General features: G+C 54.0%; 3 protein-coding genes across 3 annotated transcripts; 2 read left to right on the plus strand and 1 right to left on the minus strand.

Moving 5' to 3' along the window:
• Positions 1 to 167: 167 nt before the first annotated feature.
• On the minus strand, positions 168 to 1,107 carry BKA58DRAFT_85226 (bola protein). Its single transcript, XM_046176044.1, has 3 exons — positions 1,006 to 1,107; positions 626 to 933; positions 168 to 386 (listed from the first exon to the last, which is right to left on the minus strand). Exons 2-3 carry the CDS (start codon positions 914 to 916, stop codon positions 222 to 224), a joined length of 456 nt encoding a protein of 151 aa, XP_046028745.1. The 5' UTR covers positions 917 to 933; positions 1,006 to 1,107; the 3' UTR covers positions 168 to 221.
• Positions 1,108 to 2,025: 918 nt separating this feature from the next.
• Positions 2,026 to 3,296, plus strand: BKA58DRAFT_85170 (uncharacterized protein). The gene is made up of 3 exons (XM_046176043.1): positions 2,026 to 2,870; positions 2,934 to 3,011; positions 3,065 to 3,296. Exons 1-3 carry the CDS (start codon positions 2,520 to 2,522, stop codon positions 3,242 to 3,244), a joined length of 609 nt encoding a protein of 202 aa, XP_046028746.1. The 5' UTR covers positions 2,026 to 2,519; the 3' UTR covers positions 3,245 to 3,296.
• Positions 3,297 to 11,342: 8,046 nt separating this feature from the next.
• BKA58DRAFT_85377 (protein phosphatase regulator) lies at positions 11,343 to 13,837 on the plus strand. Its single transcript, XM_046176045.1, has 2 exons — positions 11,343 to 13,281; positions 13,349 to 13,837. Exons 1-2 carry the CDS (start codon positions 11,440 to 11,442, stop codon positions 13,691 to 13,693), a joined length of 2,187 nt encoding a protein of 728 aa, XP_046028747.1. The 5' UTR covers positions 11,343 to 11,439; the 3' UTR covers positions 13,694 to 13,837.
• Positions 13,838 to 14,276: the final 439 nt, after the last annotated feature.

The raw sequence follows: 14,276 nt of genomic DNA on the forward strand, positions 1-14,276 counted from the left end.
TTGATACTAGAAACCGTGATTAAACGTGTCCTCGTTTCCCAAACTAGTCGTCTATTTCGGCGTGGATCGCAGCATACGGAGCAAGGCAGCTGTGATAGATTACTAAGTGACTAGCGAGTCGCAGCCAAGGCGTTCGATATATTGATCGTAAAGCTTCATTTCATGACTATCAGGTATACGTTAGTCGTACAACATATGTACAATTCGTATTCGAGCCGCGATTAAGCAGCCTTCGTCCTAAGCTGTACACCATGCCAGCTCTTGATTTCGTCTTTCAGCACTTCGTTGACCATCTTGTGTTGCTTGATGACCGTCAAGCCTTTGAACTTGGGGGACTGGATCTGGATGGCATACATGGACCCGCAGCCGCCGCTGATATCTTGTACCTGTGCCCTACATGTCAGCAATCGTTCAAACACTGACTGAGCACACATATCCTGCAGACATATTGCTGATGCTTCAACATCTGATGTGCATCCAGACTTGCAATATACCCCGCAATACTGATATGACGTGCATGCTCGCGGTGCAGTAGTCGGTCGTGCGATCGGTGTGGTCAACGCATAGCGCTCCTGACTCCGCACATACGCATCTCCAAGCGGAAAAGCGGGGAAGCATTACACACCTCCAGCTTCACGGGCTCCAATTCCGCTTTGATCTTGTTGAAGACGTGTAATTCTGCCTCGTTGAGGTAATCCGGTGCTTCAGGCGCTGCGCTGGCTGACTGCGAATATGATCGCGTGCATAGCGTGGGCAAATGTGACTGTCGTGATAGGCTCGATCGCAAGACTGACGGTTGTTGTGTTCTAGATAGTGCAGAGGTAGACGTTGTGAGGAGACGCGAAGTCGGTCGTAAGCATGGCGCTGGGGCTGCGGAGGCTATGCGGCGAAGAAGAATAGCCCTGGATGGTGCCATTGTCGCGGTATGAGGGACTATGGAACGAATGTCAGCTATTGCCTCTGATGTGTCGCATTGTTTGTGCGCTACGAGAATATCATGCTTACAGGATCTTGTGCAATGGTTGACGCGACGACCCGACCGACGTTTGGCAGTTCGTGAAGTTCGGCATCGCGAACTTCGTCATAGGCCCGAGCGTCTGCCGCCAAATCACATGCTTCGATTACTAAGTTGCACTCAGATGCTGATGATGCTGTGCCCACGATTGCACGACCTTCAATTTCACTGACTGACTTGCAAAATATCCAGTCAGCTTCGCGTTATCAACCGCCGACTTTGCTCGATCTCAACACAAAGTGGCAATATACGTTATCGTAGGCTAACCCGCGCGTAGCCTGTGTCGCACAAGATGTGCTGGGGCAGGCTGGCGTGAGAGACGCCGAACCACGAAGTACCTCCAAGTACTCCTTGTATCGCCAATCTTTGGTTCGCACCGATAGCAAATTCTATTAGCAAAGCGCAACGCTGAAGGTTTGCAAATTCGCACATCACTCCACCAGGCATATTCACAACATTGAACGGTGGATGTGTCTCCACAGTTTGTCTCCGCTCCATGCTGATGGCGGAGTGCATATCACGGCACCTCAGCGCACCAGGCCACACTTTACAAGCTTACATGGGTTTTAGGGAAACGACAACCAAACGACGGATCTGGACCCCTCATTTCCAAGACACAAGCGGCCGAGACCGTTCGGACCCTGATCAGCGAAGTGCAGCTTGCGACGCATGCTTCCACATGTTGAGGACAGGGTTGGAGCACCAACACTCCATCAGGACGTCCTAAACGGGTCGTCGCACGCCAGGAGGCTGCTTCGAGCCAAGCTTTGCATGAGGTGTACGCCACATACATGGGCTGAGCCTTCCCGCTTGTCAAAGGATTCGTTCAACCGATTCAAGGAACGGCCTCGTCTTTCGTCATATCAAATCCATAGGCGCCTCTGAGGCATGGGAAGAGATCATACTGCAGCCACATGACGCGTTATGGATTCTTCGGGTCTTCTCGCTACGGCATCAACTATTGATGGTCACCTTGATAAGGCGGCTGCTTATCCGTGGAGATCCTATGGTCTGAATGAAGGGTAGAGGGTGTGCCGTCCAACGTTCATGTTCGGTTTTGGCAACCATGGATCCTCCAATTTAGGCCATTTATCCCGATGTAAGGGTATATCGAGTTCAGATTAAGACGCATAGAAGCAGCCAATCAGCCGCGCGGCCTTCGGCACTTCACAATCACGGTAAAGTAGCCACATCATGGAATACGCGCTGGTAAATACACACGCAGCTTTTGCTGCTATGTATAGCTTCACAACGTACGCGACTGCGGTTTTTGTCGCAGGTTGATGGAACAAGACCTGATCTGAGCAATAGCATAGCACTGCGAGGCGAACCTTGACAATCGCAATCTAAAGAGCATCGTAAAACAATATGGATCTGAGAGGCACCATGGAGCAGTAACAGTTACATAGAATGAAGAGGCTCAATGATACAAACCAAGACTTCACAGCCTTGCCATTCATCAGTCACTTCTGCGATTGATCAAGACCAGCAATAAGTTACCAGAATGCGCACCTCCGTCTTGATCAGTGCTCTGGCAGCGCTGGTGTTAGCAGTTCCATATCCTCAAGCTACAGACATCTCGATCGCTCCAGGAGCAACTCTCATTTCACTCTCAGCAATTCTACCGATATCGACTACTGCCACACCAGTCTCCACTTCGCTGAACATCCCAGTCACAGCTTTACCAACGAGTGACCCCAATTCAGACGACGACGACGACGACGACAACGAAGACCCAGAGTTGAGTTCGTCAAAGAGGAAACCTCATTGGGAGCCAATTCCAATCTTCACAAAACGATGTCAGTGTCAGTTGGCGACAGCTAGGTACCCATGCTGGGCTACCGATGCACTACAGGTAGGTCGAAGTACAAGAGACGGTAGATTCAGGACATCATAGTTGCTCTAACACAAGAACCAGAGCTGCCATTTCGAGGAGAACTTCTCGTACGGCTGTTACATGCAAGCCGCGGGTGGATGTCCAACACCAACACGCATTGTAAACAGTTCCCCTTTTCTCTGAGATGAAGGCGCTATACTGATATCTCGCAGTGCAGCAACCTCTTCCAACCTACGCCTCGTCCTGGACCTCATCCATGTGAATTAGGCCCCAACCCACCAGTCGTGACAAGCTTTCCCAACCTCACCGGTTCGCCAACTGCCAACGTCACTCTACCAGTCATACCAACTGCGAATGTGACATTGCCTACGGTCTTTTTGCAGAAGAAGTAGAAGGGATTTGTGTAGGACGAGGCGGGGGAAACTTTACATGCTGGAGGAGAAGCTTTGGCAAGGTAGCGCCGAGAAAGTGATACTCTCTCCTGGTACAGAAATACCTACAATCCATCTGCGGGCAACATATCCCGCTCACCTCTAGAGCCTCCTAGGATTTCAACGTGCAAATTGCTCCTCTCCCATGTCCCACTCTTACTCATAGCTAGTATATTGTATTCAACAGTTGCGACACGATCTTCACTACCGTGAAACCTCCCGACCAACATCCACCCGTTCCATCGCGCCCATCGCGCCCCTACAACTATCCTCTCCGTCCCGCACGCATCGGAAGCCTTCCTCACGCAGCCTTAGCTTCCGCCGAGTGACTCCCCATTCATCGTCTCCACAGCGCCCACCTGGTTTGCGTCCGACATCAAAGATGAATCATCGGCCTTAACTATAGCCGGGGGGTCAATGTGATTCTCCGCGGGGCTGAGCGAGGCGCTTCACTGCGTCGTGCTACACACACCCGCCATCTATTGGTGCACAAGCGAAAAGTCGGATCAGGAAATATGGGACACTCCACGCGTGGCTTGCAAGAGAAGAGAGATGGTGGGATAGGGTAAGTAAGGGGTGGACGTGATGGGATGGGAGACCCACTCTCAACAGTTCGAGTTTGCAGCAATTGTAACTAAAGACCTAGTCCACGGCCCAATGCGGGGCTCGCTCACCCACGCAGGAAAATGAGTTTCGTCGGCTTTCTCGCTACAAGTGTGGAGACTGGAGTGCAGAGTCCAACTGTTAACTGAATGCCCTGTGCTGGACGCAGATGTTGTGTGGAGAGCCACAGTGGAGAATGGAGTAAGTCATACGGTAGTGCGTACAGTGGGTCAACGATCAAGGGTTTGATGTCATGGCCGGAGACGTCCGATGGACTTCACTTGTCGTCGTATCTGATATTTGAGTATGCAGGAGGTCGAGCGGGTAAGAAAGTTTGCATGTGTCAAAGCTTAGGCGTTGATCGGACCCTGGGGTTCCAAGGACAGGGATTGGACCCTTGATTTTTTCGGATAGAGTTGAGCCGCAGGGTCAGTAATGCTGTGATACACGAGGAACCGTGGTACGGACATGTGATGGCGGCTTTCGGACTTTCGAGATGTTTTCGGACCGCGGAGAACGCGAGGCTGGCTTGGAACACGGTCGAGGTTGTTGTTGTTTATTGCCCATCAATTGAGGATCCGCAAGCATCTTACTGAGTACTCTTGACGATCAACGCCCGTGGCCACCGTCAAGCCATCGTTGCGTACCATGGATCCTTCACCGCTCGCTCCCCGCAATCGACAATCTCCGCTTCTCTTGCCCCAGACGCACAGATTCTCGCCAGAGCGGCATGTGACGCCCACCGTTCACACCATCCTCCAACCTTTGCTCCACGGAGAATCAATCCCAACCCTCCCTCTCCCCACAAGCGCTCTTACAGTAGCATCCCAACGGTCCGTAGAATAAGCTCACCCGTCATCTAGCATCGCGTAGCACGCAATCTCTCAACGTACCATATCGCGCCTACCTCGACCCCATTCAGAACGCCACAAGATCCGGAGTATACTCCATAAAACACCTAGACCCTGCTTTCAAGGCGACAGGGTGGAAAGGGAGGCTCCGTGGACCCTGCCTAGATTACCTACAGCCGCCCATGCTACTGACTAACGTTAATTCTGCTGCTAGACGCTCGTTCTGATCAGGGAATGGCCAACGTAGTGCGCATGCTCATAGATGTGACAACGGTGGTGGGTAGATAAGCGCAGTGGTGTGTCTGTTGGGAATTTGCCGCACTGCAGATGTTGTAGCCAAGACAAGGATGCGGCGATGATAGGGCAAGCCACAAGCACACCGTTGCGGCTCAACAACGGCGAGATTCTCATTCGACTGATATCGTACAAATCTGAGGTGCTTAGTTAGCGTTTCGCGAAGTGATGCGTCAACCTTCGTTCTTCTTCCGACGTCGGAGATGATTGGTAACGCTGAGAGAACTGCGACATGTGGTTGTAGTGTGTCATCATCGCATTTGGTGATGCGGGTTGATGATGGAAAAAGGATACATGCCAGTTGCTAAGAATATCGCAGCCTTGCGCGCTAGTGTCCTTATACTCTAGCTTCGTCATCGTTGTCGCAAAAAATCTGCCCATCATGCTCGCTTGGATATCGACAAGGATGTCGTCAGCCACAGCCAACTCTGCTGATCGCTACGGCGCGGCATTAGACTTTGTTCTCCACACAGCTGTACGGCTACAATGGCAAAAGTTGCAGCACTATATCATCCCATTCAGTCTTGGACTGCTTCTGAAGATGCGAGGATTTTCAAAGATGATATCACACATTGCATGCCTTGCGCCGCGCTCAGATAAGTCGTAAGCGCCTACGCGTCCCTTGTCCGTTGAGCGAATCCTTCCCGCTGCATTTGCCACAGTTCGCAGGGCGGTCGTATCCAGTGGTTTGGCACGGACTTGGTCGTAAACAGTACTCTAAAGTGCCGAGCAGCCTGTGTTTACAGGGCCTGCCGATGCGACAGCGTCTAGAATTGTTTGCATCATTACAGACATGTGACTTTTGTTCTGGTTCAAGCAGTACTGTGGCTGACCGACTACTTTTTCACACGATGATTGCGCCTGCGCACTCTAGATTGCATGTTCTCGCGAAGGTTGGGCAAAGATGACTTTCCCTAGACGGTCAAGGCAGCTTACTCGTCATGTTGGTCCCAAAATGTACCCACAAGCCGCATAGCTGCGTTATCTAGCACTGCAGAGGTCGAATACAGAAAGTGTGACCCCGCACTACGCTTTACCGTTCGGCCTATCGCCGACCATCCTCACACCCTCACATTACATGAGACAGCAGATGTGGCCCTATAGCAGCGCCTCTCCCCCAGCCATTACGCTGTTTGTGTAGCTTTGGTCAGATGAGGCAACCCGCTGTAAAGTACACACATGCCTCAAATGTATGGAGGGCAGCCGACTGGGGCGGGGTGCTTTTGTTGAGAGTGAGGGGAAGGCATGCATAGATCATGCAGGTGTAACATCTAGGCACGTTGTGTTCATGCAAGAGGCGACAGGCAACAGGCGAAACTACCCTACGCCTATGGGTTGGCCTTAAAAGCGTTATCAGCAATCACATGTCTGCGTACGGCAGGTGAGAAGACGGGGCGGCGGAGATGAGGTCGCGTACAAGAACGTGTCAGGTGAGGGCGGAGACAAGTAGTGGCGCATCTTGTCGGGGGTGTGAATACAGAGGTGGAGGCTGCACAGATAGGATAATCTGCGCAATGTCAGATGAGGACGGCCAGAACAGTCTTACATGCTTCGCGTAATGTATTGATGCCGAGATAACCGTTATCGAGGGATGAGGACATAGGTGAGTCCGTTTCCAAGTTTTCGCATCATCTCGGATGCCCTGTTCCATAGTAACGTTCACTAAAGCTACTCAAAATGACCTAATTAGGACAGTTTATGCTTGGTGTAAGACTACTTGGGTATCATCCTAACATGCGTCTAAGTTTTGCCCTACGATCTGAAGCTGTGATGGAGTTGGTTCCATCGCAGAGCCGTCGCGCAATGCGTTGGGGCCGATTTCATCTGCTCGCAAACGCACCTCTCAGATAGTACATGGTTGCACAGCATAAGCCACCCGAACGTCGGAATGTCTACCTAAGCCGACTTGTTTATTGACGGAATATCAATGTCATCGTCCCAAACTTCAGATAATATAATCTGATGGTGTTATGCTATGAACGGAACGATGATGTGAGCATGCTTAGGGTCTTGAAGCTTGTAGATCTTACACATGTAGAATGAGAGCGGGAGACTACTGCACGTCCTGGACAAATGATGTCGCCTTTTTGCCCTGCATTCTCGGATCCTGGATCTTCGAAATGGCTAACGCGACCGATCGAGACGCTTGCTCTACAGATACGGCGTGTTAATGATGCTACAGTGCTGTGGTGATGTTCGGTACAAGACGTAGCTCCCAGTCCCATAGTTGTTCAGGTACCTAAGTATGCTCCGGCCACGTGCACGACGTTCGCAGCTCTAGCACAAGGCAGTTGACGACCGGAGCCAGATACAGCGCGCTAGGACCTGAGTCTAGCACTACAGTCATCGGCGAATGTTCTCACCCGTTAAATTGTTGAATGCGATCATGCCCTCCATCTCTCGATCTGCTACGCCAGCTTAACCCAGAATGTCAGGCTATCAACATTGGGATGGACTCCTTGCGAAGTACGAACAAAGTTGACGATCACGATCATCATCGGCCCTTTGCTGGAAGTTTTGTCGGAGGACAGCTTTGTCTTTCGGCCCGTGGGTTAAGAGATCGTGGGGTGGGGCACGGACGGGGAGACTGCTCCCACTTCCCACTGCACGGATGCGACGGCTCTCTCCCTGGCTCAACTTCAAGTCATCAGACTATAATTGCGTCTGTATCTGGAACAATACCCAGCAATGAGCGGATTTTGAGTGGATGTAAAAGACGAATTGATGGAAATAGAGGGAGAAGTAGCGGTGAAGGACTTGCAAGAACAAGCGCTGACAAGCATCGGGGTTCTAGTCTGTATCGAAAGGCAGGGTGATCCTGCGCGCAGTACGCGGAAGGAGTGGGAAGCCCAGTTTTTCGTCTCACAAGAGTCATCGGAGAAGTCGATGTTGACGTCACGCATCGTGATCTTGCTCAGGAGTTAGAACTGGGGGCAAATTGCCGTCTGAGTGGGGATGCAATTGTTAGGCTTTGCAGTCCGTGACATGCCAGGTGTACGTGGCATTACGCTTGAATGGCCGTCGTCGTGACTGACACATTGACAAGTGGGCACTGGAACTCAATCGCATCACTGTATCCGGTCTTGGGTAGCGTTGATGAAAGTTGGCAACTTCGCAGTCTGCCGTTACGCGCCCAACGCAGGCAGCCCCGTTTTCGCAGAGTGTTTGCTAGTGCATCTTCGCGATAGAAGCTCCTCTATTGAGCACGTAGTAAAGCGTCGGGGAATTCCACTCGGGTTCTTTGTGGGCATGTGTCGCGTACCACGGTTAAGATCCCATCAAGGTGGTCCTGAGATAGATTGACGTCTCGCTTGACATGCCAACGAAACCGGCCAAACTTGGGACCCGCCTGGGTCAGCGTGACGGTGACGGTGCATTTTTCAGTAGTTGGTAAACCAGTGTGCGGCTTGCGGGACTGCATCCATCCGACGCTGCGCGGGGCAGACTAGACATCATCTTGACGGGCGAGAGAAAGGCGAGAGCAACGGGCCTCGCATCCTTTGCTGGGTCCCTCGCGTTTAAGACCTTGATACTTGCTTGACATGATACAGGCACAGTGGTGCTCAGCCATGCGCTGCCCAAGATCCGTCGCATTGTCGCGATTGCTGTGTCGCGGAGGGCACCGGAAAGCGGGTTAGTTCGAGGCGGAACTGGTCCAAGCCCCGCTCGATGAGCGTGCGGAGATCGACAAACTGGAGGAAATCGATGATAACATGGCGGGGGCCCTGTCGGGCGGTGACAGAGGGCGGCTCCTCCGCGGGCTTTGAGTGGCAGCGATGACTGCATTCTGCCACAGTCTGACATGACTCCATGTGGGTCACTGCAGGCGACCAGTGGGCATGGGGGCTAGCGTGCCCAGTGGGCCTCGGTCTGGCCAGCTTCGCGACGTCGCGACCTCCCGAAAGCAACGTTTCAAGCTGGGCAGGATGGAAATTATCGAAATAAGCTCGCGAGCAGCATCGAAATCCTGATCTCCGACAAAGGGCCTGGCGAAAGCCTGATTTAGTACAACATATGTGTGATTGTGCCGCGATCCGTGTTCCGCCTTGCCCACGTCCATTTGCAGCCAAGGTTGAGCCAGTGCTAGCTTTCAATAGACAGCAATCTTCAGCTAGATAAGAACCGTGGTTCAAGTTGTGAGAGAGTCAGTGGGGCGAGGCTCAATGGGTCTGCTCATCTGAGGGCTGCAAAAACAAATTAGGCGCTCAGCCACTGGCCTGCAACGCCAGGTTTGAGACGAGGCCGCCTGTACTCAGCCCACGAGCGCTGTAGAGGTCTAACGGCGACGCGTGGGCGCGCCAGATCAGGGAACCCTTTGCGCGGAACAATGCTCCAGGAGATCAGCTCATCCACGACACGTACATGCTTTTGCGAATGGCTTAGCTGCATACGAGGCTCGTCTGGGCTGGTGGTGATAATGCGGGGAAGCTGTGAAGCCGGTGTTCTTGATAGCCAATGGAATGCGTTTCGAGATGGCGGCCATGCTGGACCGATCTGTCAGCGACACCGCAGCGACGTGGTTTCAGTTTGTCGCGCGACAGGTGCAAGACGTGCGCGCAGCCCCGCCGTTCTCACGTTGACGAACTTGGGGTACAGTAGTCCCGCGAGCTGCAGCAGAGCACGGTCAGACAGCGAGGCAGTAATAACAACAATAACTGCGAAGATATCGTGAGAGGTCGCTCCGAGCAGCCACTCGCCGCAGGGGCCAGAGAACTGCGACCGGGATGGCCACTAGGCTTCCCCTTCTCCTACGAAATGTGATTGGCATTGGCCCGACCGCCCTTTCTCAAACGGCAAGCGGCACCGGCGATCTCGCTGAGTTGAGCATCGCGGAGGGGAAATTTTCATGGGAGGGCGGGCGGATTGCAAAGCCGTACTCTTATCGCTCCGATCGCTCAGGTACCGCAAAAGCTTCACGCGACGCATTTTGTAGCATTGCCATGTTGCGACGTGTAGATGGGGTTAGAAACACGGCCGTTCGCACACAAACAGTCCATGGGTTCGTTGCGATAGCAATGACATCAGCCCGGCCTCGCTTGAACATGGCACGTGCATCCAAGGACGTCGCTGAGGGCCCTGTTCGCGTGGCTTGAGCGTTGCTTGCTTGCTTCTGAGACCAGCAACTGCCTGGCAACGGCTGGCAAATTGCGAACCATTCGAGCCGACGTCGTTTGACCTCAGATCGAGTGATGGGGGTGGATATGGCAAGTGCTGGATACGACGCGCCCCCCCACGGCTGCTTGCTCGGTCTTGTTGGTGTCAGGCCATGTCTGTTGAGCTGGATAGCAGAGAGGGCGCGGCGTGCGTCTCCGAGCGAACAGCGGCTGTGTGCGATATAGCTGCGACAGACCGTTTCGACCTGTGGCCGTGCCAGGCAAGGCCGTGTTCGCTTGGTGTCGGGAGATAACGCAGAGAAAGCATCAGCTAATCCCGCCTGGCGCCACGGCGATAGCTCTGGGTGGCATCTTGTAGCCCCAAGTACCTCTGTCGCCTCGCCGCCGCCGGCCATGCAGCAACGGCCTCTCTTCGCCCCTCAGCAGCTCAGCAGCGCTGGCCTCCGCTCCCGTTGGCCTCTCGCCGCAGTAGTCAGAACCGGTTGCTGCCGCTTGGCTGCGTGGTGAAAATCCTTGGTGGTGCCCCGGTCTGTTGGGGTGGAGCTAAAAGGCCTTGACCCACGCGTGCATTGGTGGTGCAGCTCCCTGCCTGCATCCCTGCGGCCGTCCGAGCGCCAGGCCTCGATTTCGCTTGCATCCTGGTTCAACGATTCCCCAATAGTCGCGGCCCTGCACGTCTTCAGCGCTACCGCCCTCAACACTCTTCTCCATCCCTCCTCCTCAGCACTTCCGGGCCCATCGCAGCTACGAGACCCTTTTAATAGGACTGCTGCAGCCAACGAGTGCTTCTTGGTTTGACACACGGCCCTACCGTCTCCTCACTCCACCGCCGCCTCGCCCACGGTCCCTTCCCCAGCGCTGCATCGTACGAGCGCCGCTGCTGCTTATACGGAAGCCCCGGCCTCGCATCATATTGCATTCTTTCGGTCCTTCGAAAGCCTCGCACTTCTCGAGAGCCTCTCCAGATCGAGAATCTCTGCCAATTCGACGTCATTGCAGCTTTCGCTAGCTGTGAACGCCTACGTCGCACTCTTCCCTACCCGCTTCCGCCCAGAGCGAGCTTTGCAAGCCGTTCTTTCACCTATATCTGTAAGTAGGCCCACTCCCGACAACCTCCGTAGCCCCCATCACCAGGTGCAGCACGAGACCGTCGCTCCTCCTTGTGGCCGTACATTCGCTTACGCCTCCGGTGCAGACTGCCCGCTATATAATTCTTTTAATGCTCCCGACACTCTGAACGGCCCTCCACCACCACCCGTTCGACCCGCCTCCTCAATCCCACGGAGCCGACCGAATGCCTTACACACCTCCTTCCCAGCGGTCGCCGGCCTCATCCAAGACTAACAGTCCCACTTTGAGCCGGAACCACTCCTACGTCGATCAGCCTCCCCGCTCGCCAGCAACATCGCAACGCCCGTCGTTGCCCCGCTCCGTCTCATCCACCTCATATCTGGCCAAGTCCCGCCGCTCGCCGTCAACGGTAACGGACGACAACACCGCTGCCAATGGCCAACAAGGAAACGGAAGCGTAGACATCAGGTCTGACGCTAGCCGCCATGGCCCGTCAGCTAACGGTAGCCTCCGCCCGTCTCCTCCTCCTGTGAACGATCTTCTGATTCCCTCAGGTGCGATCACGACTCCTCCTGATTCCTCGGACGATGAAGACCGTGGCCGCAGCATCGGAGACCTCCGCGAACTCCAACAGGCACTGCAACACATCGACCAAAAGCGGATACCTTCGCCCACCCGCGAGACAACCGAGAACGTAAAGCAGCCAAGGCCGCAGCCGCCTGTTACACTGGCGCGTACGCTGTCCGCGGAAGCACGCAAGATTGCCCACTCGCGATCCTCCAGTGAGATCATGCTGTCCCAGCACATGATCCACCCCATCAACACCGACACTATCGTCAGCTCATCAGATGGCAGCGATGCCGAGGACGAGGAGCTGCGGATAAAACCGCCGCTACTCCGCAAGAAGTCTGGCGAGCTGGTCAAGCCTGCCCTTCGCCCCCCGTCCCGCCGTCGCCCTTCAAGCATGCCTGGTACTCCCACCTACTCAAAAGCCGTCCACTTCAACGAGGAAATAGAGCAAGTCAGGCACTTCCTTCAGGTTGATCGTCCCATTGCTGTCAGCGCTGGCTCTTCGCCTGTCGAGACCTACGATAGTGAGAGCGAGTACCCCTTCGGAGAGGACTCGCGGTCCAAGACACCTGAGTGGGACATCAAGCTGATGAACTTCCCTTCGCAAGAGACACACGAAAGGCAAACAGCACCTGTTCGCGTGGAGCGGATCTTCCTGGCGTCTGACCACCAAACCCTGGTAGGCAACATCGCCGTAGCTAACCTGTCTTTCCACAAGTTCGTTGTGGCCCGATTCACACTCGACTACTGGAAGACTACGTCTGAAGTGGTTGCAGAGTTCAATCAGGATGTTCGCAAGAAGCAAAAGGACGACGGCTACGACCGATTCAACTTCAACATTAAGTTGGCTGATCAGGCGAACCTCGAGTCCAAGACTCTGCTGCTGTGTGTTCGGTACCAGGTTAACGGCCAAGAGTACTGGGACAACAACAACTCAATGAACTACCAGGTCGACTTCTCCAAGAAGGTCAAGCAGCGCGAGAGCAAGCGCCCGACCGCCAGTCTCGGCGCTGTGCCTCGCAGCCGTCATTCACCCTTGGCACCTCGTCCACGTTCTATGCCTGCTGCTTCGTTCGACGACGACTTTGGCCACGACAACGAGATCAGGTTTCAATTTGGCAGCGGCCGTGCCATCATTGCCGAATCGCCAAACTCGTCCATCAAGCTCAAGCCCAGGAGCAAGCGTGTCAGCCTGCACACCGCCCAGGCCTCAACCCGGCCGCAAGTTGCACAGGCTTTCGCATCTCGCTATGACTTTGGTGCCTCATTGACGGCTGCTCTTTCCACCGCCCAAACGGCGCTCGGTGACCGCAGCGGACTCAAGGTGAACACCCAGGGCAAGATGAACAATGGTTACTTCGACCGCCCGGCTTCCACTATCCAGGCGCCTGCCACCACTGCTCCCGTTCCCGGTACTCGACCTGACGCTCTGACACTGGAGAAGCCCGATCTTCAGTCTGCCGAGTACAACGAGTTAATCCAGAAATTCTGCTTTGTACGTTCTCAACCTCCACCTCAGCACCCTGGTAGCTTGGCCTAGACGGAAACTGACTCGCATCCAGTTTGGCACTCCCACTGGCAAAACTTCTCCGAATGTCACAACGCCTTCTACGAAGACCGCCTATGGAGACGGAGCTCTGGATTACGTGCTCAACCAAACTACTGGAAGTAATCAGTCTTCGGCAACAAGTAGTCCTCCCTCGCCTGCCATGCCGCTTATGGTCGATGGTGCGAACGACCTTGTCACTTCTCGAAGATCATCACCCTTCATCTCCCATCAAACCTCGCCCGGTCCTCTTACCGGTTACTCACCCGAGGATCAATACACCCCTCAGTATCAGTATGGCTACGGTATGCCAAGTGGTGCCTTCAACGAGCGCGGCCAAACTCCTCAGGCTTGCGTTTAAGGTGCCATTACACTACCTGAACTTGCGGGGCACTTGCTTTTTTCCGCGTAACGAATCTCTTTGGACACGAATCACGCTTACGACCTGATTGATCGGACGAGTGGAGCGGACGTTGCTGGTCCGCCGGTTACTGAGCGCTCACGAATCTTCTTCACTACGGTACGAAACGTTGTTGTGGGCCAGCGATTGGCGTTCCTTACGATGTCTTGTTAGAGACGATCGTCGTATTCAGCATAATTCGGACGGCTCCTTTGCAGCATCTTCCTGTCGGCTCTCTTGCATGTCTTTTACACCGGCGCACATTGGGTCTCACTATGGAGTTCCTCGGACATCTTTATCTTTTCCTCATCCTTTCTCATACCATAGATTGGTTGTAATGCTCTATGAGCGTCCCCACTCTGGTTTCGGCGTTTGTTGACGGTCGCTCTTGATCTGTGGGTTCGCAAAAGCTTGTGTTTGTTTTGCATCTTGGAGCGCTTTTTCCAGTATCTTCAGGACTCGTTGATCCGAATCCTCGTATATAGGCGGTAGGGGGAGCAGAGAATGCGAAAATGTCGTTGTCTAAATTGTGTCGACTGTACCA

Source organism: Alternaria rosae (assembly GCF_020736505.1).
Source record: "Alternaria rosae strain MPI-PUGE-AT-0040 chromosome Unknown BKA58scaffold_2, whole genome shotgun sequence".
Taxonomy (NCBI): domain Eukaryota; kingdom Fungi; phylum Ascomycota; class Dothideomycetes; order Pleosporales; family Pleosporaceae; genus Alternaria; species Alternaria rosae.